General features: G+C 32.0%; 1 protein-coding gene across 1 annotated transcript in view; it reads right to left on the bottom strand.

Moving 5' to 3' along the window:
- The window catches only part of LOC143200049 (alpha-2B adrenergic receptor), a 619,947-nt gene that overhangs the window by 6,332 nt on the left and 588,836 nt on the right, over positions 1 to 24,779 (bottom strand). Inside the window, exon 6 of the mRNA XM_076410305.1 lies at positions 125 to 687. Within this exon, the coding sequence (XP_076266420.1) occupies positions 125 to 687 (563 nt within the window). The remainder of the gene's footprint in view (positions 1 to 124; positions 688 to 24,779) is intronic.

The raw sequence follows: 24,779 nt of genomic DNA, 5'->3' as shown, positions 1-24,779 counted from the left end.
TTTTTGTTATCATGAACCTATTTAACATTTATTTTAAAATATCGTTAGTACTATTTTTGCTTATATAATCTCATACATAATCTACACCATTACAGGTGTAAATGAATGATTTGGAAATACTTACCCTAGCCAAAAAGCTGTTGAGAAGGCGATAGGTGGAATCCAATAAGCCAGTCTGAGTATATACATGAAGAAAAACGGCAACCAGCAAGCGATGAACGAACCCATTATAAGTCCCAGAATGAGCGTCGCTCTTTTCTCCTTTTTCCTGGCGATGCGTCGTTTTTCTCGCTCAGGGTCTCTCGGTTTCTGCACTCGCGGCACTACATGCTCCACCACCGGTTTCCCCTCGGCACTGGTTCCACTTGCGCCTCCCTCTCCCCCACCTTTGGGCGACTTTTTACCGCCCTCAGTCCGACGATTTTTCGAATGTTTCGCTCGGCCGAAGATCGGTTTACACAGGCGTAGCTTCAGCGGTTTGACGGCGGTGCATTGGGCGACCACACCGCTGTCTGAGCTGCTCGGATCGAACTCGCTCACCATGTCCGTGTCGATGCCCATGGATGGTTGGCGGCCGCGTGCCAGGGCTGCCGCCTGCTGCTGCAACTCACCATTGACCGACAAGGTGGAACCGCGAAATTGACACGCTGCCAATGTGTTCCCGCGTACTTGTGGGGCAGTGTATACCTACAACAACACGTGGAATTAAATAGTCGTCAGAATTTCGATGTATTCGTCATATATTTACAGTATACATTCTGTTATAAATATTATATTTAAGTTCAGTATACAAACTTGACAGGACCATTTATGGTAAATATTATGAAAATAAAAGGCATATTATAAATTATATGAAAAACTCCACGAATGTGAAATTTATACATATTAATACATATTAAAAATACATCAAAGTAAAGTAAAGATAAAGTATATATAGAAAGGCAACCATTTATATGTGCCAATAAATCTCCTCATCTCCGTTTATTTCAGCAGTACATTCGTATAACCAGATACTGTTAACAGCTCCTTATTTTATATAATAGTGTAGCGATCTTGAGGCATGTCGAATTTTACATAGTGGAATAACGGTCTACAAAATACTCAGAAATATAATCCCAGATGTTGAACACGGGCGGGGTGCCAGCAGCGCCAACTGGAACAGGATAACGAATAGCTGGCAACCCCGAGACGTTTATCTGGGATGTTATTGAAGGGTACTTTGACCATTCAATAACCAACCATCGTTTGGTTCAGACGTGTGACCATCGACTGCCCAAGCCTCGTCACCAGGTAACACCGGTGCTATCTGTTTTATCTATTTTGTATTTTCCACATTTTATTTTATATCGTCAATAAATAACGGAAACATAATGTAAATATCACCGTTTCATTTGGTTGTACCTCCATTCACCGAAACCCTAACTAGTAGATTCGCTATTTCTGTCGGGCGTATATAAAATTTCCTCCAGTATTTTTTGAAATCTTGCAGCCCTGTAACGCAGAAATGAGATCAATACAATTTCTTTATGTACTGTATGGTAATAGAAAGGTTGATGCTATATAATTATTAAGCAGTGTTGTTTAAACATTTGTTTAATTTTTTATTATTCGAATATTGCTGGAATAGTGGAAGGCCGAATATAAAGGAATAAAAATAGAACAGTAATCGCTATGACAATCTGTGACTCGTAACATATGCGAACATCTCATCCTGAAATAAATTTAAAATTTTCGAAAATACGAAGATTCATCTACCTTATCTGTCATAAACAGGAGAATTTTCTCAACCAATTAAATTTCCGCTAATAACAACTTTCTTCTGATTAGTTATAGATATTCGGGAGTACAAGTTGAATTTTTTATCTATTTGACACTTGGAAGACGCAGAATACAGGAAAAAAATATTTTACTTAAATATAATGTTTTAACGACACAGTGTATCATTATGTCAGAAGTAATTCTAGAGTTAGTAAGATTTTTTTATAAATTTTGTTTTCCAAGTACGTCAACTAAAACTTCAATATGGTTTTGTTAATTAATAATAAACATGAATGTTTCATAGATTATATCAGTGAAAGATGCTTTAGTGGTAATTCAATTTCTCTTTTGTAACTGAAATGTAACTTTGCTAAGAAGAGGAGGCTTGCAATCAAATCAGCGATATATTAAAAATCCGACAGCTATTATTTTAAAGTCGAAATAGTGGATTAAGTAAGAGAAAACAATGTATTTTTATTTATGTATAGGTAGAAAATAGATAAATAGCTTATTTTTTGTCAATATTGAAATAAATTAAAAGAATTAGGAGACATTTATGTATATTTATTGTATTTAATTTTGTATATAAGATGTAAAATAATGATAAAATAATAAAGGTGCAGAAATGTGGAGCAAGTTGAAAAGCTGTCCATGTAATTTGCATTAATAGAACACAGCTGATAAATAGAAGAAATGTTAAGTGACCAAAGTAATTTGGGAATTCTTTTTAAATTTATATAACTTCTAATATATTCAGAAATTAATGAACTATATAGTAATATCACATATTATTCTACCGACATTCTATTAATTGTTACATTAATTATATACTTGATAAATGTATTTGTTTATTAATGTTTCTGTTTGTATTACTGTTTCTAACAATTTTTAATGGTGTTCTATTTTCAGCTTTTTGAAATTTTCGTGATTATAATAATTTGACCCAAAGTTTATCCACAATATATACCTTTCAATAATAGCCTTTGTTTATTGTGCATCAATAAAACCACAAACATAAAGAATATTGCAGTTTTACCAAATGTTTATTAATATATAACAAGTGAATTGAAAAGTACGCGGCCTACCATAGTAAAACACATTGTTTTGGCAATTTTTTTCTATTCAACATAATTCCCTTCAAGGGTGATACACTGATTATAGCGACCCAAGTTCTCGATGCCATTTATGTAGTCCGATTTGTTTCAAAAAATTGCTTCAAAATAGGCCTCAGTTTCGGCGAGAACCTCTTCATTCGACGAAAATTTCTTCCCAGCGAGCATTTTTTTGAGATCTGGGGACAGGAAATAGTCGTTGGGAGCCAGATCTGAAGAATATGATGGACGAATCGATTGGACTTCGGAGTGAAATAATGGAGCCATGTTTCATCCAATGTCACATATCGACGCAAAACTCGGGTTTAAGCTCTGTTCCGAATTAACAACTCGTTGTTCTTGGTCAAAACCGAGCTCACACAGCACCCACTTTGCATAGAGCTTTATCATACACAAATATTAGTGAATGATATGGTCTACACGTTCACTTGATATCTTTAGGGTGCTATTTCATTCAATTTCAATTTATGGTAATTCAAAATCATTTTGTGGATTTTTATAGTGTTTTCGTCGATAACAACCTCTTTTGGGTGTCCACTGCGTTTAACGTCTTCGGTGCTCATTTCACCACGTCTAAACTTAGCACACCAATTCTTGATGCTTGATTATCCTGGGGCAGCGTCCGGAAATTCGGCCAAGCCAAGCCTTTGCTTCAACTATATTTGTTTCCTTCAAAAAGAAATATTTTATCAACACGCGATATTTCCTTTTAGCCATTTTTTCACAATAACAAAAGTTGCTTCGCTCAAAATGCTATAATTCACAAACTAATGATCCGACAGCTGTCAAATTTATAAACGCATATTTTGAGGGTTAGGGCTAACTAAAAACATATGGATTTAATTCTAGTAGCGCCATCTATTTGTCAGTTCGGGGACTTTTCAATTGACCTGTTACTTATATAAATATACTTAATGCTTATAATATACATGTTTATTAAATTTAGGGACACTAAACTTAATTGAACTAGCCTTGCATTTCAGTGGATCAAGTATTGTTTTAATGCTAAATATTGGGTTTTGTAGAAAATATTAGGATTTTTCACGATGGATACGTTAGCTGCAAACAAAAGAGGAAGCTTAGATTGTAATGACTACATTAGACCGTCGTGGAAAGTTGCAACACCGTGAGTTGCAACAAGCCTTTGCGAAGCCAGGATTGATGTAAAAAAACTGATATATTACCCTTTCAGTAGTAAGATTGAAACCAAACTGTCCACCATAAGCTTGTTTTAGTTGGTAGTAGATCTGATTCCCAACTCTACAGTGCAGTGCTAGCTAGATTACGCTAGGTAATTGAATGAAAACACCAATTTTATAATACTTCAACGATTGAAAGATCTTGGGGTTGAGAAGTTTTAATGCGATGAACGTATAGTCCGGTCAAAGCATCTTCTGACTATAAACTTCTACTATAAAGACGACTGGAATTGGATTTTCATTCAGCAACATACTTTACCATAAAAACGACGAGAGCTTGTTCATTACAATGGAATATTATCAGCACGTAATTACTAATATTTATTACAAATTATTCAGCATTATTAACATTTCTAAAATAGTTTACAGGTCTGGTGATATTTTGATAAAAAATAACATTTTTGAAATAAAAGAAAATCAACGAGACCAGCGTTCCAAATTTGATTTTCTAGTTATTTTAATATCATAAACATATAAACCGTTATACACATAGCTGGATTAAAAAAAGGAAACTTTTTGGGTATAAATTATATTTTATTTTTCAACATAATTATATTTCAGTTCAATTCAGTTAGTCTAGCGTTCACATATTCTTTACATAACATAAAAGAGAAAAATGATTGCCCCAGCGCACAAAAGTAATTGTGGTTTCAGAAGTTACCTTAGATCAATTTTTCTCGGATATAAAATTGGTTATAAAAATTGCAGTCTGGTAAACATAAAACAAATGTAAAAATGAAAATATTTGCTTCCCTTTACATTTACGTTTTAAAAATATAATTGCGTTGAAGTTTTTCAAAAGTTATTTTAAAGTTCTATAAAATAATTCAGTGCATAACAGGTCAATTGAAACGTCGCCGACCTGACACATAGATGGCGCTATTAGAATTAAATCCATATGTTTTTTAGTTAGCCCTAACCCTCACCGATACGTGTATAAATTTGACAGATGTCAGATCATTAATTTGTGAATTATTGCATTTTGAGTGAAGCAACTTTTGTTATTGTGAAAAAAATGGATTAAAAGGAATTTCGCGTGTTGATAAAATATTGTTTTTTAAAGGGAAAAATACAGTTGAAGCAAAAACTTGGCTTGATGCCGAGTTTCTCGGGACACTGCCCCTGGAAAATCAACCATCAAGGATTGGTATGCTAAGTTTAGACGTGGTAAGCACCGAAGAAGGTGAAAACAGTGGACACCCAAAAGAGGTTCTTACCGAAACATTTAAAAAATCCACAAAATGATTTTGAATGACCGTAAATTGAAATTGAATGAACTGAACGTGTACATCATATCATTCCTGAATATTTGGGTACGAGAAAGCTCTGTGCAAAGTGGGTGCCGCGCGGGCTCACTATTGACCAAAAACAACGACGAGTTGATGATTCGGAGCAGTGTTTGAAGATGATCAAGCATAATAAACCCGAGTTTTTGGGTCGATATGTGACAATGGATGAAACATGGCTCCATCGTTTCACTAGGAAGTCGAATGGACAGTCATCCGAGTGGACTGTACACGATGAACCAGCTCCAAAGCGTGGAAAAACGCAACAGTCGGCTGGCAAGGTTATGGCGTCTGTATTTTGGGATGCGCATTGAAAAATTTTCATTGACTACCTTGAAAAGGGAAGGACCATCAACAGCGAATATTACATAGCGTTATTAGACATCGCCCAATCTGAGGCCTATTTTGAAGCAAAGGACAAATCGTACTGCAAAAATGGTATCGAAAAGTTGGAGGATTGCTATAAGGAGTATATAACCCTTGAATGGAATTATGTCTGAATAAAAAAAAACTAATTTTGCCAAAAAAATGTGTTGTACTGTGTTAGGTCGGAGACCTTACAATTGATCTATTATTTGGAGTCTTTAGTGTTGAGTATAGCTCATGATCTTAAATAACAGTTTATCTAATCAATAAGAAGATAAAACATACATTTTCTAGGTATTGTGTATTATTTGATAACATTAATTTTATCGTGCGAGAATGGAAGAGCCTCGATCCAATTTAACCTCTTTCGAATCCAGCTCGTTTTGTCAACGATTTAAAAACCCCATTTCTATAGGCCTTATTAGCTGTTCAAAATCCACCACAAAAATTTCATTTTGCGCGATACCGTCGCGCTGCTGTTGCGCCGGTTTCAGAATTAATTAAAAAATAAAACAACGGTTCCAAAACAGAGAGACCTACGCTGGGAGCGTGATAAAGGAGAAGCGGGATATGGGAACAAGGGGGAAAAGAGTGGGGCACTTGTTGAGCGCCGTGGACTTAAACGCATTTAAAAATGCAAATTTTTGGGACAGGATTTTGCATTTTGATTAGGATGAAATATTGTTTCAGTTGCGAATAGGGAACGAAAACCAAAAAGGGGAAACAGGATCCAGAGGTCGATGGGGTAGCCAGAAAAAGAGTTTTTTAATTACCAATGATCACCCGGTGGTCTGAAATTCGACCACATTTTATATACTTAAACATGTTTCTCTTATAATAAACTAAAGGTAATATCTTAAAAATGATATGTTAGTATTATTAAAATTTAATTATACGATATTTTAAATACAAGATCAGAAATAGAAATACAACATTAATTACCATACCAAAAGTTTGTAAAATATCTCAAAAACTAACATTCAGTAACCATTTTTTTAAATTCTGTAAATAAATAAAATAAATAATGTCGTGTAATATCAAGTACTATTTATGTTAACCTTTTCTGTACAAAAGTTTGTTGATGTCCTATAGTTATTTATTACCTAATAGAGAAAATTAACAGCAAACAATGCGAAAATAAGTTTATAAGGTATCAGTAAGATGTTATGTTTTAGTTATATTGTAGTCTAAGGAACTAAGTCACAAACTCTCTGATGTTTATGGCATGTTATAAAGAACATTAAAGGCTAGAACTTTTAGTGCAAAGACGAAAAAAAGACGCTAACAAATTGATACATCTGGTGCATGTGTACATTACAAAACTAGAAGAGCTGACGAAGTTGCATTTTTAAATTATTTGTACAAGTATGTGTTCCTATATACTACTCTATGGTTATCTTATTGATTTTTTGTGTTAATTAACATGTTAATAAAGTCATTGAACAATCAGGAGTGCTAGGGTAACAGTTGGAAAATTCTTAGATTCATTGGATGATCTGACTGATTTGAAAGAATGGAAAAGGATTTTGGATATTGAACGACCAACTGCTAATAACTATCAAAATAGCATAATTATCAAAGACCATAAGAAAACTCACAAGAGATAAGTACATCATCCTCGCAGCATCCAGGCAATAATGAAGTAAATATCAGGATAAAACGATGAACAAATTATTAAAGTATACTATGTCAAAATAAATATTTTATTTGTATTGTTAGTGTGAATTACTTAGTTATATTACTTTTTTGGTTATTTTAGTCCATTTATCGCAACCAAAATTGTTGTACAATGTATTATTTCAATTCTTCTGCACTATTTTTTTGCTGCGGAAAGTTATATAAACATAAAGAACTAATAGTTTACAGAGCTTTAAATCTCATATTACCAATATATTTCATACTTTTTATTAATTTCATCTTATATTTACGTTATCCTAAAAATGCATTAGTAAAATGTTATGTTTTAGTAAAGTTGCAGTCTAAGTTAGGGAAGTCTAAGTTAGTCAAAAATTTATAGTTTAAGTTCTGATAACCAAGTCACAGTCTCTTATGTTGATGGCATCTTGTAAATAACAATCAAGGTAAAAGGAAAATAAAAAAATCTGGAACTTCTAACGTAAATGAAAGAGGAAATGACAAAATTTATTATTACAAAACTACAAGAGCTGACGAAGTTGAATTTCTAAATTATTTGTACAAGTATGTATTCCTATATACTACTCTATGGTTACCTTATAGATTTTTTGTGTTGATAAATATGGCAATAGTGCTATTGAACAATCTCCTAAACAGAAGTGTTAGGGTAACAGTTGGGAAATTCTTAGATTCATTAGATAATCTGATTGGATTTTGGATATTCAATGACCAACTGCTAATAACTATCATAATAGAATAATTATCAAATACCATAAGAAAACTCACAAAAGATAATTACATGTTCCAAACAGTTTAACAGTATCCAGGGTAAATTTGAAGTAAAATATCAGGATAAAACGATAAAAAATTTGTTAAAGTACACTATACAAAATAAATATTTTATTTATATTGTTAGTTTCTGTATCATAATTAGATTACTTTTTTGTTTATTTTATTCCATTTGTTGCAATAAAATGTGGTATAGTATTCATTATTTCAATTTTTCTGCACTATTTATCTGCTCCGGAAAGTTATATAAACCGAAAGATATAATAAATCACAAAGCTTCAAATCTCATGTTAACAATTTATTTCATCTTATACTTACGTTATCTTAAAAATGCATGGCATTTTATTTAAATATCTAATTTCTAAATCTTCTGAAATATCTGGAAAATCAGAAACTTATAGGTATATATTAGATAAATATGACCATTTTTAATTCATATCTTTACTATAATCTTAAAACAAATTCTGTTTTCATATAATTTAATATAAATATCCCTGTATTATATAGCAATCTACAAAATTAGTGTTACACAATTATCACATTTTACAAATAATTTGTACTTTCTGCACTTACATTAGCATTGTCTGCCAATAATTTTCCCTATTAAATAATAAATAATTATATTATCTCAAAAAAATTTTTAAATAAAAATTGGTAAACAAAATCGCGTGGCTGGAAAAACTGTTACTTAAACTGTTTTCTTTTTACTGTTATTACTGTTATTTTAAAAACAACCGTTCGAAAAAGACAACAGTAAAATCCGGAAGTCATGGGGGCATGCGGCAGCTTGAAGTATTTCACAGACAACAGTAAATAAGTGTAAAAGGTGTGGATTATTAATAAATTATTCTAACATTGTAGCATTATAATTTTATAAATCGCAACAGTATATTTAAGTTAGATAACCTGAAAACAGGATTTGTTTGAAGATTCCAGTAAAGGTAAGAATCAAAAATGGTCATACTATACTTTATACCTATAACTTTGTGATTTTGCTGATATTTCAAAAGATTACTAAGTGGATATTTAAATAAAATGTCATGAATGTTTAGGATAGTTTAGATACAAGAATAGTAATTAGCAGAATATGTGAAATAAATTGACATCATAATACTTAAAGCTTTGTAATCTATCTTTCTAGTCTATATAACTCTCCGAGACATATAAATAACCCAGAAAAAATTCAACTCTATATCGTATCACAAATTTTATTACAATAAAAGGATCAAGATAAACAAGAAAAATAATCAAATAGATAATAAAAAGGCACAATTGAACACGCACATACAATATAAATAAAATATTAAAACAAAAATTAAAACAAATACAATTTATGTTGACATAGTATTTATATTTAACACATATTTTATAAAAGAAGAAAACTAAACCAAAATACTGATGGACTAAAAGTGAAAAAAAAACAATGAGGTAATATCTTGGGCTTTTGATAAAACATATTTATTTTTATACATTTGGTTGTTGGAAAGTATTGCTGTGTTTGGATGTCTCGTTTTCCTTTTGGGTATTTTTTTTGTTGAAATCTCTGAAGCATCACCTCAGTGCTCTTAAGTATTCCTTTTCAGACTCTTGATCCATGGATTCCAAAAAGTAAAAATAATCTAACTTACATTTTTTAAAAACAGACAAACAGATTCGTTTTGATCGTGATTTAGTTTTGTGTATATGTCACAAAATTATATTATTATTTTTGTATGGTTTGGGCTCGGCATCGACTTCAAAGTTATGAGTTGGTAGTAGTTTTATTTTCCTCTTTTTAGTATTAGATATTTATTCAATAAATTACCCAGTAATTTTATTAAGTAACAATATATAGCCCAAGTTAAAGTATAGCCCGAATGAGGAAAAATGGGAATAAAGGAACAATTATTGAAGTTAAGGAACCTTTCAGGCTCCGGGGTCCACGACCTAGTATAACTTAGTCAAACCTTAGACCTAGTCAAACTAAAACATAAAAAGCTGATGCACTGTGTTGGGAATTACACCGTCGATCTCTGAGTGCGGGCTTAAAGTACTAATCATTACAATATAGAAACAGTTGCCAATAACGTTTCTACCACGTCTCATATGACGTGGTTATCGCTTAAAAAGCAAACAGACTGACTCTGAACTTCTTCCGATTTCTCCTCACATCAGTTAAGGAGTAACGCTAATATCTGATTATTTTAGATAAAAAAATAAGTGAGGTTTTCCGTCGAAATGGTGAAACCTTCCGCCATCAGATCCTGATTTGGTTCCAAAGGGACCACCTCGTAAGTGCACTCTTTCGAATATAGCAAGAATTTTGAGTATTTACAAAAGATATATAGCTATATATAGTTATAAAATCTCCTCATTTTTTGTAGTCGGTAAAATACACCTCGTAACCACAACTATCGTGTGTAAATAACGCGTACCTGTGAAATTTGTCGAGCTCGTTTCGAATAAATGCGCATGCCTTTCGGCTTTTACTGTCGTTTGCTCGAGAAAGGTCAGAAAATATTATAGTTATAATGGAATCACCAGCGATGTACTAGTGGAACGACATAACACCGATACGAAACTGTAGAAAGTGAATGATACTACTTTTTGTTGAAAGACGTCCTCCAATAATATGTTTCTTGTTTCATTTAACATTCAAAATCGCCTGCATTTGATTAAAAAAAACTGTAATAACAGATTTATCCAAATTCTTTTATCTTAACAGTTATCTAAAACAACACAAACACTAGCCTTAATTAAATAGAAATAAAAGCATTTCACCTAACGCGAAACAACGACAGCAAAAACGTCCGAAGTGAAAGAAACGAAAATCGCCAAATTAAATTTTCGCAGCTGGTTTAAAACTAGTTGAGATGGGACTTTTTGTTGCTGCTCCTCGTTTTTTTTCTTCGTTAGGGCCCTTTTAATGTCTCTTTATAAAGTAAACTTTTCCAAAAGCGCCCGAACCCTTTCGCCTTTAACGAACGCCTGATAGATAGATTTTAGCTTTGGAAGTTGCCTTCGGCAACATCATCTCGTTACTATTCCGACGAACTATCGATATATCGTTTATTGGAATCGAAGATCAAGCGATAGAGGTTCAGATATATTAATGAAATTTAAATTCCTGTACATTATTATGCATCTCTGGTTCAAAATATTTCGTTAGTTTTACTCTAAATGATATTTTATTATTCGATCTAATTTCTTTTCTCTATGATGTTATTCCATTGAAAATAATATTTAGTTATAAATATTTATTTAACTTAAACGTAAAATAGGTGTAGAGGCTTAAAAAATTTTCATAAATCAATAGTACAACTATACAGGAATATACTATGAAAATTTTAAAGTAAAATTCCGAACCATTTATTAGTTATATGCCTTTTAGTGAGCCTCCTCCGGTCTAATGGGTGGAGCAGGTGACGTAGCACGGGGCGATATTGGAAAGATTCCTTGTTTCTTTTGTTTCTTTTAATAATAGAGATTTTGGATATAAATGATTGGATATAATTGAAGAATGTACGAAAGTAAACCTAGCAAGGATATTTGCATTTTAAAATCAGTTCTAACGTAACTTTCATACTGTGCTTTTGATCTATACAAAAAATGTTTTCGTATCCGAAAAACGAGCATGGTTGTTTAAGCCGTAATATCACGGAAATCGGTATGCAAATCGGAAGTTAAATAACTGCAGCGAAAATGAAGAAGAAGAAGAAAATGCAGATATAGCGAGAGATGATTTACTCGAGAGATGTTTTGACGGTTAGTGACAAAACGCAAACAGCTTGAGCTTAAACTAAACCAAATGTATTGGCTGGTAGGGAGTTATTCTGAATTATTATTAGATAATAAGGTTTTGCTGTATAAGTTAATACTTAGACTTATTTGGACCTATGCTATTAAACTCTGGGATACAACTAGCAAATCTAACATAGATATCCTTCAGAGGTTCCAGAATAAAGTGTTGCGAGTCGTCGATGCCACATATTACGTGACCAACAAACTAATTCAGCGTGATAATCATTATCATATAACCATATAACCCGTAACGCGTGTGATTCGGAGTGTTAGTGCGAAGTATTCTGAAAGATTATTGGTGCATTCCAATGCACTCGCCAAACAGTTAAATGTGCGCGATGACAGTTTAATGCGTAGGCTCAAACGCAAACTACCGTACGAACTGATTAATAGACACATAGAGTGAGATTTTATAATCTGTAGAATAAGTTAGAATAGCATCTGGAATAAGATTTAGATTATAAGTTGTACAGCAGATCACTTAATGAAGTGATCTTCTACATGTCAGGATGGTTATGTTATATAACGGAAATTATATAATAATACTTATTGCTCACGGCCAGATTCTAAGAGATTAATAAAAATGTTTTGACGGTTATATTCAAAACGCATATGAAAGCTTTCATTCTAAAGTTTGTCGATTGGCTCCAAAACCTTTGCATTCTGGTTTAAAAGTCGTCGAGGTCTCGGAATATTTCGCTACGTGCTTATTTAATGAACGAACTTCTACTATTTTACCCGTTATGATCGAGCTTAATATTACCGTTGATAGCAGAAGTTTGCATTATGCCCGCTAAGTTGACAATCGACAATAGCATAATCCATAAATCGACACAGCTCTCTAGACAGTAAAGAAGTTCGAAAAGCTCGAAAGGAAAAGCAGCAATACGAAAACATAGTGTTGGGATAACCGATTAATTAGTAAGTAGTTTGAATTATTTAATTACTGCCGCAAAGCTACCTCCACTTCCACTATAAGGTTCCAACGCGCTTTTCTCGAAAATATGTTTTTCGATTTTCTGTAAATTTTAGCTCTTAGAGTTTTTAACCAATCATTATCACATTTTACACATATCTTCTTTATATATATAGTTTGTCTGTGAACTAGAAACTAACAAGTATTTGTATTTTTGTATTATTACCATTTTTTATTGCATGAAAATGTAAAAAATCTTAAAATCTGTAAAAATCTGCTTTTATATTTCGAGAAAAATATTAATTTTCGTTTCTTTGTTTTAATCCTAGTACACATAGAAGAGGAATTTAGAAAAAAATTAATTTATTTCATATTTTTACTTGTACAAATACGATGCACACTGCTAAACGCCACCTCTACCGCCAGCCGGGTAACCCGTGTGCTGACTGAAAGAGTGAAAGAGATGAAATCTCAAAAGATTAGCTTACCTAAAATGTTTCTTTTCTCTACGATGCTAGCTACCATACTGTTATTTTGGTTGTCATAATACGAAAAATTTGTTGCTAACAGGCTAAGCTTTTTTGCGATGGACAATAATTCCAAGATATTTTTCTTTTAGTCAAACTTGCTGAAATATCATATACTTAATTTTCTATATATATATATATATATATATATATATATATATATATATATATATATATATATATATATATATTGATCTGCTTTATATTGATCAATAACAAACACTTTAGCAAAAGTGATGGAGTAGTCCATATCCGAAACTAGGGCAAGGGGTTTCGATGACGGTTTCCCGAATTTGAGAGTGAGAAAACAAACTTTCTAATCTGCTTAGGTTTAAAAGGGGTAAGATGGTCGGCGGTCTGGCCTGAGACAGATAACCGGGAGAGTTTTGGCAAAGAAGAAGATCGGCCGTTATCAGTGTTGTTGTGCCTGTACAGGCGAGAGGTCCCCGACGATGGACTTGGAACGGATCAGGTGGTCTTGGGTCCGCTTGAAAGTCACAAGCTTGTTGACGTGGCCTTAATCGCACAGAGGGACGTCTAACGAAAATCTAGCCCCGACTAATTGTTAAGCTGCGTAGAATGGAAGATTTTCGGAGGGAATATTAAAGAATCAATTAGCGGGGACAATATTATTCCAGAGAAGTTTTAAAGTACATTAGGGATTTTCGTGGGATAAGTATTATACTTTATCTTATTTAGCATTGTTCAAAAATAACACTTTTTGCTATGAAAACTTTCAAATTCTTTTCGGTTTCGTCAGAAAAACTGCTGATAGAAGACGTGAAATAATTTTTGTGGATTGATTTGCTGTAGATACGATAATTTAGTCATTCAAAAGCCAATCCTCTACTACGTGAAAAATGTTGAAATGTTTTATTTAATCCATATTTTGTCAGTGTCTCTGCTCAAAATAGCAGAGTGCATATATGAAACTTCGAACAGTTGCAACTAACGACCCATTTATATAATCCTTCTTCAAGATCTGCAATCTCTGGTATCACCAAGTTTTGCTCTTTCGCAAGAAGGATGAGTTGAAATATTGGTGGTGGAAACTCAGTAGAAATATTTTCATAAAGATTTTCGTTGCCATAACAATGAATCTGCCAATTAACAGGACTCTTAGTTGGCCGGATATCATAACTAATAGTATTTCGGGGATGATTTCTAGGCTTATTGCATGACCAATTTTTTAAACTTCATTGGTACGTTCCTTAATTAAAATTAAATAATAACCAAACGCAAGCAGCAACATCGAATTACTTAAATAGAACTTTTCTAACTACCTCCTGTGTCTACCTCCCTTGATCTCATTGCACGTCCATTATGGTTAGTCTTAGAGTGGAAGCTAATACGTCGCGTGTTTCCTTCCATTTGTACCGAATATACAGGTGATGGTTGATCCTAGCATACTTTACCACTGATATTAGTTATCGTTATTATCGGTTATCTGTTATGATTATCCGTCATTTTTATTGACTACAATGAATTAAGATTTTTGTTAACCATCATGGTTATTCCGTAATTGTTATTGTCTGGCATTGTCATTGTCCGATATTATCAATATCAACCGTTATCAATACCATCACATGTCGGTATATATATATGTATCGGTATTAATATTTATCAGTGCTGTGATCCGCCAGCAAAATTAATTACCCGTTCTATTAGCTGTCAGTAATATAAACTATCATTATTATGATATTTCATTACTACAATCACCGATCCTTGACCTATTTCATGTATATTTTATGTAAGTTGTTAAACAGTGTTTTTTTTATGACAATATTTATATAACGCCCTGGGATTAAAGTTAGCCCCTCAGATATTAGTTTTAAGATATAAAATTGTAAATGTTGTCATTTAATAATCAAGAAAGTAGGATATCGAGATTCGCCCAAACTCTAAGAAGGTTTGTCGTTTTTGCATATGTTAACAATTAAGTAAATTAATTCATTTTAGTCCAAATCTTACCCTTTCTTTTTTATATATACAATCCACAAATTAAACCAAATTTTTTATTTTTTTTTTGATATTATGACAAAAGTACTTTTATTGTACTCTGTTTATTCACATATAAAATTATATATTACTAAAGCAACTTAATTATATATAAAACTAGCACTTATAGTTATATTATTATACACGTTAAATGCCGTTTCCTATTTTGTTGTGTAATTGGTCTGATAAACAATGACTATTTTATATAACATTAAGAATAGCACTAAGTCATTTTAAAACGGTGGGAAGTTTATAGTAACCTAAAAGAATTATGTTTACAGGATTACTACTATCTCCCTCAGGACATTTTAAAGTAGCAGAGTGCGTACATGAAACCTCAAACAGTTTCAACTAACGACTCATTTATATAATCCTTCCTCAAGCTCTACAATCTGTGGAATTACGATATTTTTGCTCTTCCACAAGAGGGATGAGTTGAAATACAGGTGGTGGAAACTCAGTAGAGATATTTTCATAAAGAAATTCGTTGTCAGAAGAATGAGTCTTCCAATTAACAGAAGTCTTAAATGGCCGGATATAATAACTTAAAATATTTCGTGGATACTCTCTAGAACTATTGCATCATTGACTTTTCAAATTTTATTAGTACGTTACTTAATTAAAATTAGATAATGACAAAACGAAAGTAGCAACATCAAATTAGTTAAATATAACTTTTCTAACTAGTAGAGTAAGAAAAAACACTTATTTCCATTGGTTTTTTCTTATTAAAAGATAAAGGAATAAATAGATATATTAATTTACTACTTATTTTTGAACTACTTAAATTGAATCACCGAGAATGACACAAATTCTGTTGTTTCTTTAACTTGGTAAAATAGAAAGCCTGATATCCATAGATTCATAAATATATAAATGAAATTTTAAATTAATATATTACAAAATATATAAAAGAAGAAGAATATCAGATTTTACTGCTAGCTAAATAATATATAATACATAGGCTATTCGGTAAAAGATGGTGTTAGAATAAGAAGCAGTAATATTAAATATCTGTTTAAAATGAATATTTCGGCAGGTACGTCACCAACATATAGATTTCTGAATTCAAAATAATGTATAATAAGATAAAATTTTTCGATAGACAATCTAATTTATCTATATAAATTTCTTATAATTTCTATAACTTATATTATTTTCTAATCCCTCAATTTTATTTTCAACTTTCTTTTGAAATATATCAAAGTGATATTGTACTGTAATGACCTACAGTCTCATGGTTCAAAATGTGTGAATACTTACTGAAATATGCGTAAATACTAATCTAAATTAATCCTTGAAGTTATCCTTCAAGTTAATCTTGTTCCTATGATACATTGAGTATATTTGATATAAAACTATACGGTTGAAAAACAGACAGATTCTGTTACATTTCGGAATGCAAATTTTTCTACAAAAATAGAACTCAGCTTAAATTTATCTCGACCCCCATCAAATTTAAATCAATTTGCCTAAATCACCACACAATTTTCTTAATAACAACACAGGAAATAAGATAGGACACCTGATAAGATATTTTATTCGGATAGGATCACGCATAAGAACAAGACAATGAATAAATTAGCGATACAAAGGGGTCTATTACCTCATTCCAGACCTATTTTCCTTCCTTCTCCCTAATTTAATGAAATTAATATCCCGATATCATGCCCGATCAGGAGACCCCACCGAAAAGGACATTTTGCATTCTAGTATCCGAAATCTAATTCACATCACCCGCTCATTGCTAACCCTTTAATAATATATAACACTACACTAAATGGTTAACAATTGACATTAACTTCTGATATACAGGTTGTTTTATTAGTAGATTTATAGTGATATTTTCGTAATGTTAAAAATTTTATTGTAATACGGTCTCAATCTTCTAACAATCAAAATTTCCTGATAAAACATATCTGCACAAAAAAGTTGTTTTAAAATTTTCTGATTTCTATGTGTTTTAAAATGCAGAAATCAAAAATAATATAAAAAATAGTTGCAGGACGTCAAGAAAACACAAAATTCATAATTCAAATTCAAAAAGAAGCATTAAAGCAGTTCTGTTTCACAATGTGACATTTATAACTCAAAGGAACCTACAAGAACTTTGTCTATGTTGCTCAGGCAACATGCTGGACTTGCCAAATTTCCTTGCTTTTTGTGTCTATGTGATAGGAAATAAAAGGAGTCGACCGCAGATGACTCCACAAAAGTTCTTTTACCACCGCTGCATATAAAGTTCATATTGATGAAGTGATTTAATTATGATGAATGAATGAGGAATTGATGGTATATTCCTAAAGATGGAAATTGCTTTAAATACATAATTTAGAAATTTGCAAGTCTCTCAAAAGCAAAAGTGAATATGTTTTCGTCAGATCACAGATTCGAGGGCTTATTACTCACCCAAAATTTATAATAACCATGAGGGCTATCCAAAAAAAAGGGTAGGTTGCTTTTAGAGAAGGCATAGAGGATTTTTTTGCCAACCATAAGGACGCTAACGATAATCAAATCGTTAAAAGAATGCTAAAGGCATTTCAAGCTTTAGATTGCCTAATGAGTTTAAGAGTACATTTTTTTAGTTCCTACGTCGACTAGTTTCTGGAAAATTCGGGAGATGTGAGTGAAGATCAAGGGGAACTATTTCACCAGGACATTAAAGGGTGTCTCAATAATATTAGACTACTTTTGCGCGCTTCAGAAAAGCTTTCCAGATATTTTTCAGAAGCAAAAATGTACAAAGAAGAGCCTCATTTGGAGGAAGAATTATTTTAGAATGTGCTAACGGCCGTATATTAGATTAAAATATATGTATAGTTAGTAGTTGGTCAATAAAATATTATTTTTCAAGTCTGCCCTTTTTTATTTTAATGTAGTAACTTGCTCTACTTATCTACCCAAATTGACAAGAAATATGTTGATCTATGACAAAAAAGAAGTTATTTTTGGATTAAGCACACTCAAGAATATAGGGATTACGTCACAAAATCTTTTAGATTTTTTCTTGTCTAATTTAGATTTCACAGATGTTTTAGTTATGCAACTGTTGCTGACACTCTAGCAAAAACAATAACAGATTGAATCCCTTTGAACTCAATATATGATGGAAAAAACATCCATCTCTAATTTTATTTATTTTTTTTTATCTCAGGTGATTCCATAATCTGCTCTGTGGGCAATAAATACTTTTTATGATAATTATAAAAACTTTAAACTCTATGCCCGTCTAACAATCAGATTAGAGGGTAGCAAACGTTCTAGTTGACCACCAAACAATTAACTGTTCATTGACATTTAGCTGACTGGTAAATATATTGGAGTGCACTGATACTCTTTCGAAGTATCTTACACTAACACTTTGAATTACACTAATTATGGATTATTTCAATAGAGACGTAGAATGGAGTATCGACTATAACACAAAGCGTTTTGTTTTAGAAGCTTTGAATGATTGCAATATTAGATTTGCTGGAAGTACCCCATAGTTGGATTGAGTAGGGGTAACGGTTAGAGTACGGCCGAAATATTTACTTGTTCAGAAGTACCTTAGAATAAATTCGATTTACATCCCACATATGATTTTCAGAAAGGCAAAACAAATTAATAGTGAATATTATAAGGCGTTAGTGGATCGTCCGAATAACTAACTAAAACAAAAGCAAAAAGTTTAAGCTTTAAATAAGTTGTACTATGTGACTGTACGTACAGCCATGGTTCATGACTATCAAAACGTCGAGATCAAATATTTATGAGAGACAGGACAAAGGTGTACTAAAAATAAACCTGAGCTAAAGTAATTTGAAAATAAAATAGTCTATCCTCGTTGTGTTCTTCATATAATCCTTCCATAACTATATGCTATTAACAAGTAACATTATTTGACTGATGTACCATTTGCCTTAGTTATGGATGAATACATTTTGGAAAAGTACAAAATAGATATTAATTATATGAATGGATTTTGGAATATTGAAATATTTGGGTAGCTGAAATAATTTTCAGTTTTTCTGATTAGTAATCACTCTTATCAGACTTCTTTTAATCAATTAATAGTGAAAAAGGCTAAACATAATTTCTAATATGGTTTTTCATCGTATAAATTATTTAAGAAATATTTGCATGAATTTCGTCTTAGAAAATCCAGAGCTACTAAAAACTTTTAAGATACTTTTAAGATATAAACTTGTTAGATTTTTTGCGTACAATCTACTGAAAGTAATTAAACTGTAATGTTGAAAGAGTTCGAAATGGAATTTTCATTATATCCGTATTGTAACCATTTTCTTTCCATTAGTATTTTTCCTATCACATGTACAAGCCTGGAAATAGTTGCTGCTAAGCTCTCTCAAATTTTTTGAAAGTTTGAGCGAGCTTTTCGTCGAATAGGCTTTGTAATTCATTGACTTCGAAATATTTTGATCTCCCAGGCCATCGTATTCACTTATTGAATTAGAGCCGACATCGATAATGTGGACTATAATATGATGGCCTATAATATGATGGACTAAGATTATCATATGTTCCTTAAAGTATTTGATACGTTTCGACACCAGGTTTTGTCAAAAAACAAATCCAATCCCAAGAAACTATCAACAAATCCATCAACAGAAGTAATAAATGTCGAAAATGGAATATTGAAAGTTCTCTCTATGCTGAATAAATCAGTAATATTAAACGTAAAACTGTTATTTTATTAATTTTAGAGAATTTAGTAATAGTTATGTTATGCCTTTAACAATTGCTTAGATGTATACAAGCACCTAATATAAATATGAATTCATATTTTGACTTTGGACTTTGGAGACTTTGGCTAGCTATTACCATTGTATTCATTTATAACTAATTCTTTAGAGCATCCATGGATGTTATAAAGCTTCGTAAAATAATGGCATTTATTAGCTCTCTCCAATTTCACAATAGTAACTTTATATAAAAGCTTATCATTTGCCTGCAGAAGAGTTTTCCATTTGTGTTTTACCGAGGATAATCCATTTCGTTGCCTCTGCTTTTAATTCTATGTCACCGAGACTGGCGAATTTTAGAACAGTCTGTTTGATTTATGCATCAAGAAACCGAAAAAAAATTGTCGAGAGAAAACAGCAAAGCGTGCTCGCCGGGAGTTTATTTTGTTACTCGTCCGTAAATAAACACAAGAGCAAACTCATTTTATAAAGTACAGACCATATTAGCGTGGCAAAGTAAACTTCCATCCTTAAGTTTTAATAGGGAAGGGCAAAAACTGCACCCGAAACTTGAAGCACTTTTCTCTTGGTATATTAGTTCCGACACCCAATTGCTTTTTAAATTAAAAGCCGACTTTACACCGCTTTAATTAAAACTTACCATCTATTTGATCACCTTTTAAAATACCTATATATTCGTATTCAAGCGGAATTTTCTATTTTTTTATAGGTATATTTATAGCGACAAAATGCAAACAGCTTGGGCTTAAACTAAACCAAATGTATTGCCTGATAGGGCGTAAATCTAAATTGTCATTAGATAACAAGGTTTTGCTGTATACAATATGATCATAAGTCAGTACTTAGGCCCATCTGGACCTATGGTATCGGACAGTGAGGTACTACTAGCAAATCTAACATAGATATCCTCCAGAGGTTCCAGAATAAAGTGTTGCGAGCCCCATATTACGTGTCCATCAAACTGATTCAACGCGATATCCCATTAGAACCCATAACGAGTGTGATTCGAAGTGCTCTGAAAGACTATTAGTGCCTATTGGACTAATGCACTCGCCAAACAGTTAAGTGTGCACGATGGCAGTGAAGTGCGTAGGCTCAAACGCAAACTACCATACGAACGGATTAATACATATAGAGTGAAATGTAATAATTTCTAGAATAAGTTAGAATAGTCATTAGAATAAGTTAGGATAGACTTTAAAATAAGTTAGAATAGTTTTCAGAATAAGATTTAGATTATAAATTGTACAGCAGATCACTTACTGAAGTGATCTTCTACATATTAGAATGGTTATATTATATAACAGAAATCAAACAATAGTACTTATTGCCTACGGGCAGATTGTTGACGTTCAAAAAGATTAATAAAAAAAATAGGTATATTTATTGAATGGAATGATGATTCATTTTAAAAAACCACCGAAGTACTTACCAGTATCACATATCGTCTGTATACAGTTAGGATCAAAATCCTCTTAGTTCATATTAAATATTTTACCAATACATCATATTAAATATTATTACTAATGTGTATAAGTGATGTGCGATCCAGGAAAAAGTGTACAGAACGTTAGTTTTTCTATAAAGCCATACATATTCCAAGCCAAGGACCTTTTTTTTGTCTGAGTAGTAAAATTATAATATATATATTTAGAAACAATATATGTATATTTAGATATTTTCCGTTATATATACATTTTATTATGCAACGATGGCAGCGATGAAGCGATCCGTAGGTAGCATACAATCAGTTGAATGGTCCCATTTTTGTTTAGATGCTAAAACTTGTGAGATATCTAATGGCTTGTTCGTTTGCCTAATTATAAAATATTTTACATTTCATAAGTAATGTTAAGAAGCCTAATGATGTAGATTTGTCATTTGCAATGCTTTTATTCACCTATTTTACAATAAAGTTAAGTACGATATCGTTGTTTGTTTTGATTTTAGTTTCATATATTGCACAATAATGGAGAAGTCTTTATTTAGCTTTGTCTAAGGTTATATGTGAATATTTATATATTATAAACCACTGACCACACATTTGGGCATGATATTATCCGGACGAGTAGCTGTTATATTATTTAACATAGCTTTCCAAATTAGATTGAATTATATAGTAAATTCATTCTATTTGGGACAAAATTGAGTCTCTGAAAGAAAAGTTCAAAGAAATACAACGCGATGTGCTTTGTGTGAGTGAGATATATATCGAAGATTTTGAAATATGTATATAATATAAGTTGGTAAAAATTAAAGATATTCAGATTTCCTTGCCATCTATCAAATATTCTTAAGATTATTTCAAAAGTGGGAGAAATTTAAAACTCCTCATTCATGCCTCCTCTAATACTTTGGTTTAATGTTTTAATGTTTACTATAGAATATATAGTTTATTACAGAACATATAGAACTATAGTTTAAGTATACTATAGAATATGACATTAAACCAATTTTGGCAATTCAATATATGAATATGATATATGTATATGAATACTGATTATGTTTTATCAAATCAATTATCAATCTCCAACTGGATATGAAAAGGAATACATTTTTATAAGGCCACTTATCCGATTTCATTAGATAAATATAACATGAATACGGTCAAATCTTAAACGGACAGAAAACTGATTTTAGCTTATACCATGCAAAATATCCTTTTCTTGATTAACTCTTTTAGAGCTTTATTAAATTGAAATGTTCCTTTTATTGATTTTGTTGATTCAAAAAGAAGGTGAATCTTTATGTAGCGACCGTCAGATGTTTCGAATTTTCCCGCAATTACCAGCAGCCCACAGATCTACTCGAGGCGTTGCACATACCTGAAGTTAGCACCCACGGTGAGGTGGCAACAAGTGGTACTGACAGAGGGTACGACGTGGCAACCTCGAGTGGTGAAGCTAGGGGATGACGCGACGCCTCGATGTTCTTTCCGTTCCCGACTCTGAGAGTGATCAGACGTGCCACTGTTCTTAACATCTGAAGGTAACTCTGCCACGTGCATTTCTTTATTTTTATATTCATATACTTTGATCTTGTTTAGTGTATAATATCTGGTTTAGTGTTTAATATCTGGTTTATTGTTTAATATCTGCTCGTCAAAAATTAATATTTCTTCCGCATATAATTATAATCCCTTTGTACGAAAATAAATCATCGAAGATATTGTCTTTATCTAACCGCACCTGTACCCTAAATTTATAAAGATTCTAGGTTTATATTTATCTTTAAGCACATTTAAACCATCTTTCTCTCTTACATATGGTTAGATGACCCGGCAAGCATTCAATCTAATAGCAAATTTTCTCCGACTATAACAATAGCCACTTCGTGCTTGCCTGCAGGTACTTTTTCAAATCAGATGATTATATTATGGCCGTGAGATGGCACGTGATCCAATGCTGTTTTAAACATTTTAACTAAATCGTTGTTTAATGGAGAAACGATTGTATTTCTGCAACCATATTGTACATAAAATACATTTGTATGAATTAATGATAGCGCTCCTAGTAGGATATAATTTGATCTTTGTATCTGCAATTGTTTTGATATGTGAATTTATTTCCGACACAAACTCGAGTTGCCCAATAGAGATTATCCAATATCAATTAATATTTGTATTTTCCGTGATAGCCAATAATTCACTTTGGCTTAGGTTCATCATTATTGGAATCATTTCATATTACTAGCTTTGCCAAAATCACGGCATCTAAAAATCAGAAATCATTGGGATGTTTTATAACAGAACTGGATGACTTGCAACAGAATCAATTTTATTTAAATAGTAAACGTAAAATTTGTTAGAAATTGTTTTAAATACCATGTAATTAGAGGTTAATTGAGCTAAGAAAATATATTGAAAATCATAAGTTTCATGAGGGTCCAGTTCAGATAATAAGTACAAGCTATTCTGTTAAAATTCATTCTAATAATGAATTTAAATTATAAAAAGTGTTTATACTGTTGAATGAATTTGAATAGGTTTTCTCTTGTTTATTAAAAAATCCATATAAAGAAGATCGCTCCCTGAAATGGAAAATTGTTCGAGAATCGATGACCTATTGTCTCCGCTTCCTCTTATTACATTTCTTGATATCAATATTGAATTGAAAACAGATCGGTTGTGCCGAATGACGGAAACCATTTGCTGTCCGATATATCAGCCGATGAAGCGACACTCTCTGGATTATGATGTAGCGGCTGAGTGTAACTAGATCGATAGCAGCGCCAGTCGACGGAATCGACGGGATATCGTTGCGGTGCCGACTTTAACTGATGCAGAATGTCGAAAAATCAGCGGAAATTCTCTAGGGATCGCTACAATCGTTTAAGTTATCTAGACTTTTAGAAAAGTGATTGGAAAATGTATTGCGAAGTTTTCAGCTCGAGCATATTCGTGATTAAATAATTCAATATACATTTACATGTGAATTTTTTCAGATTTCGAGGTTAATATTATACTAAGAGTAGAACTTTTTTCGCAGTCTTTCGATGTTTCGAAACGATGGGATGAATACCTTCGGAATACTGAATGTAGGCTCTCAGAATAGCCAAATTGGATATCACAAAATGCTAATAAAATTGTCCTCTCATCGGCGTTGCAGAAATTTTTCGATAGTAGTAAAATTCCTTTGAAGCCCTTTTATTTGTTTTTGTTGTTAGTACCAGCAATTCACAGATAGACGCTAACTTAAATTTGCC

Source organism: Rhynchophorus ferrugineus, unplaced genomic scaffold (assembly GCF_030347505.1).
Source record: "Rhynchophorus ferrugineus isolate W39M unplaced genomic scaffold, kcgeb_rfMv2 rfM7, whole genome shotgun sequence".
In the NCBI taxonomy this organism is placed as follows: Eukaryota; Metazoa; Arthropoda; class Insecta; order Coleoptera; family Curculionidae; genus Rhynchophorus; species Rhynchophorus ferrugineus.
This window is presented reverse-complemented; position numbering and strand designations above follow the sequence as displayed.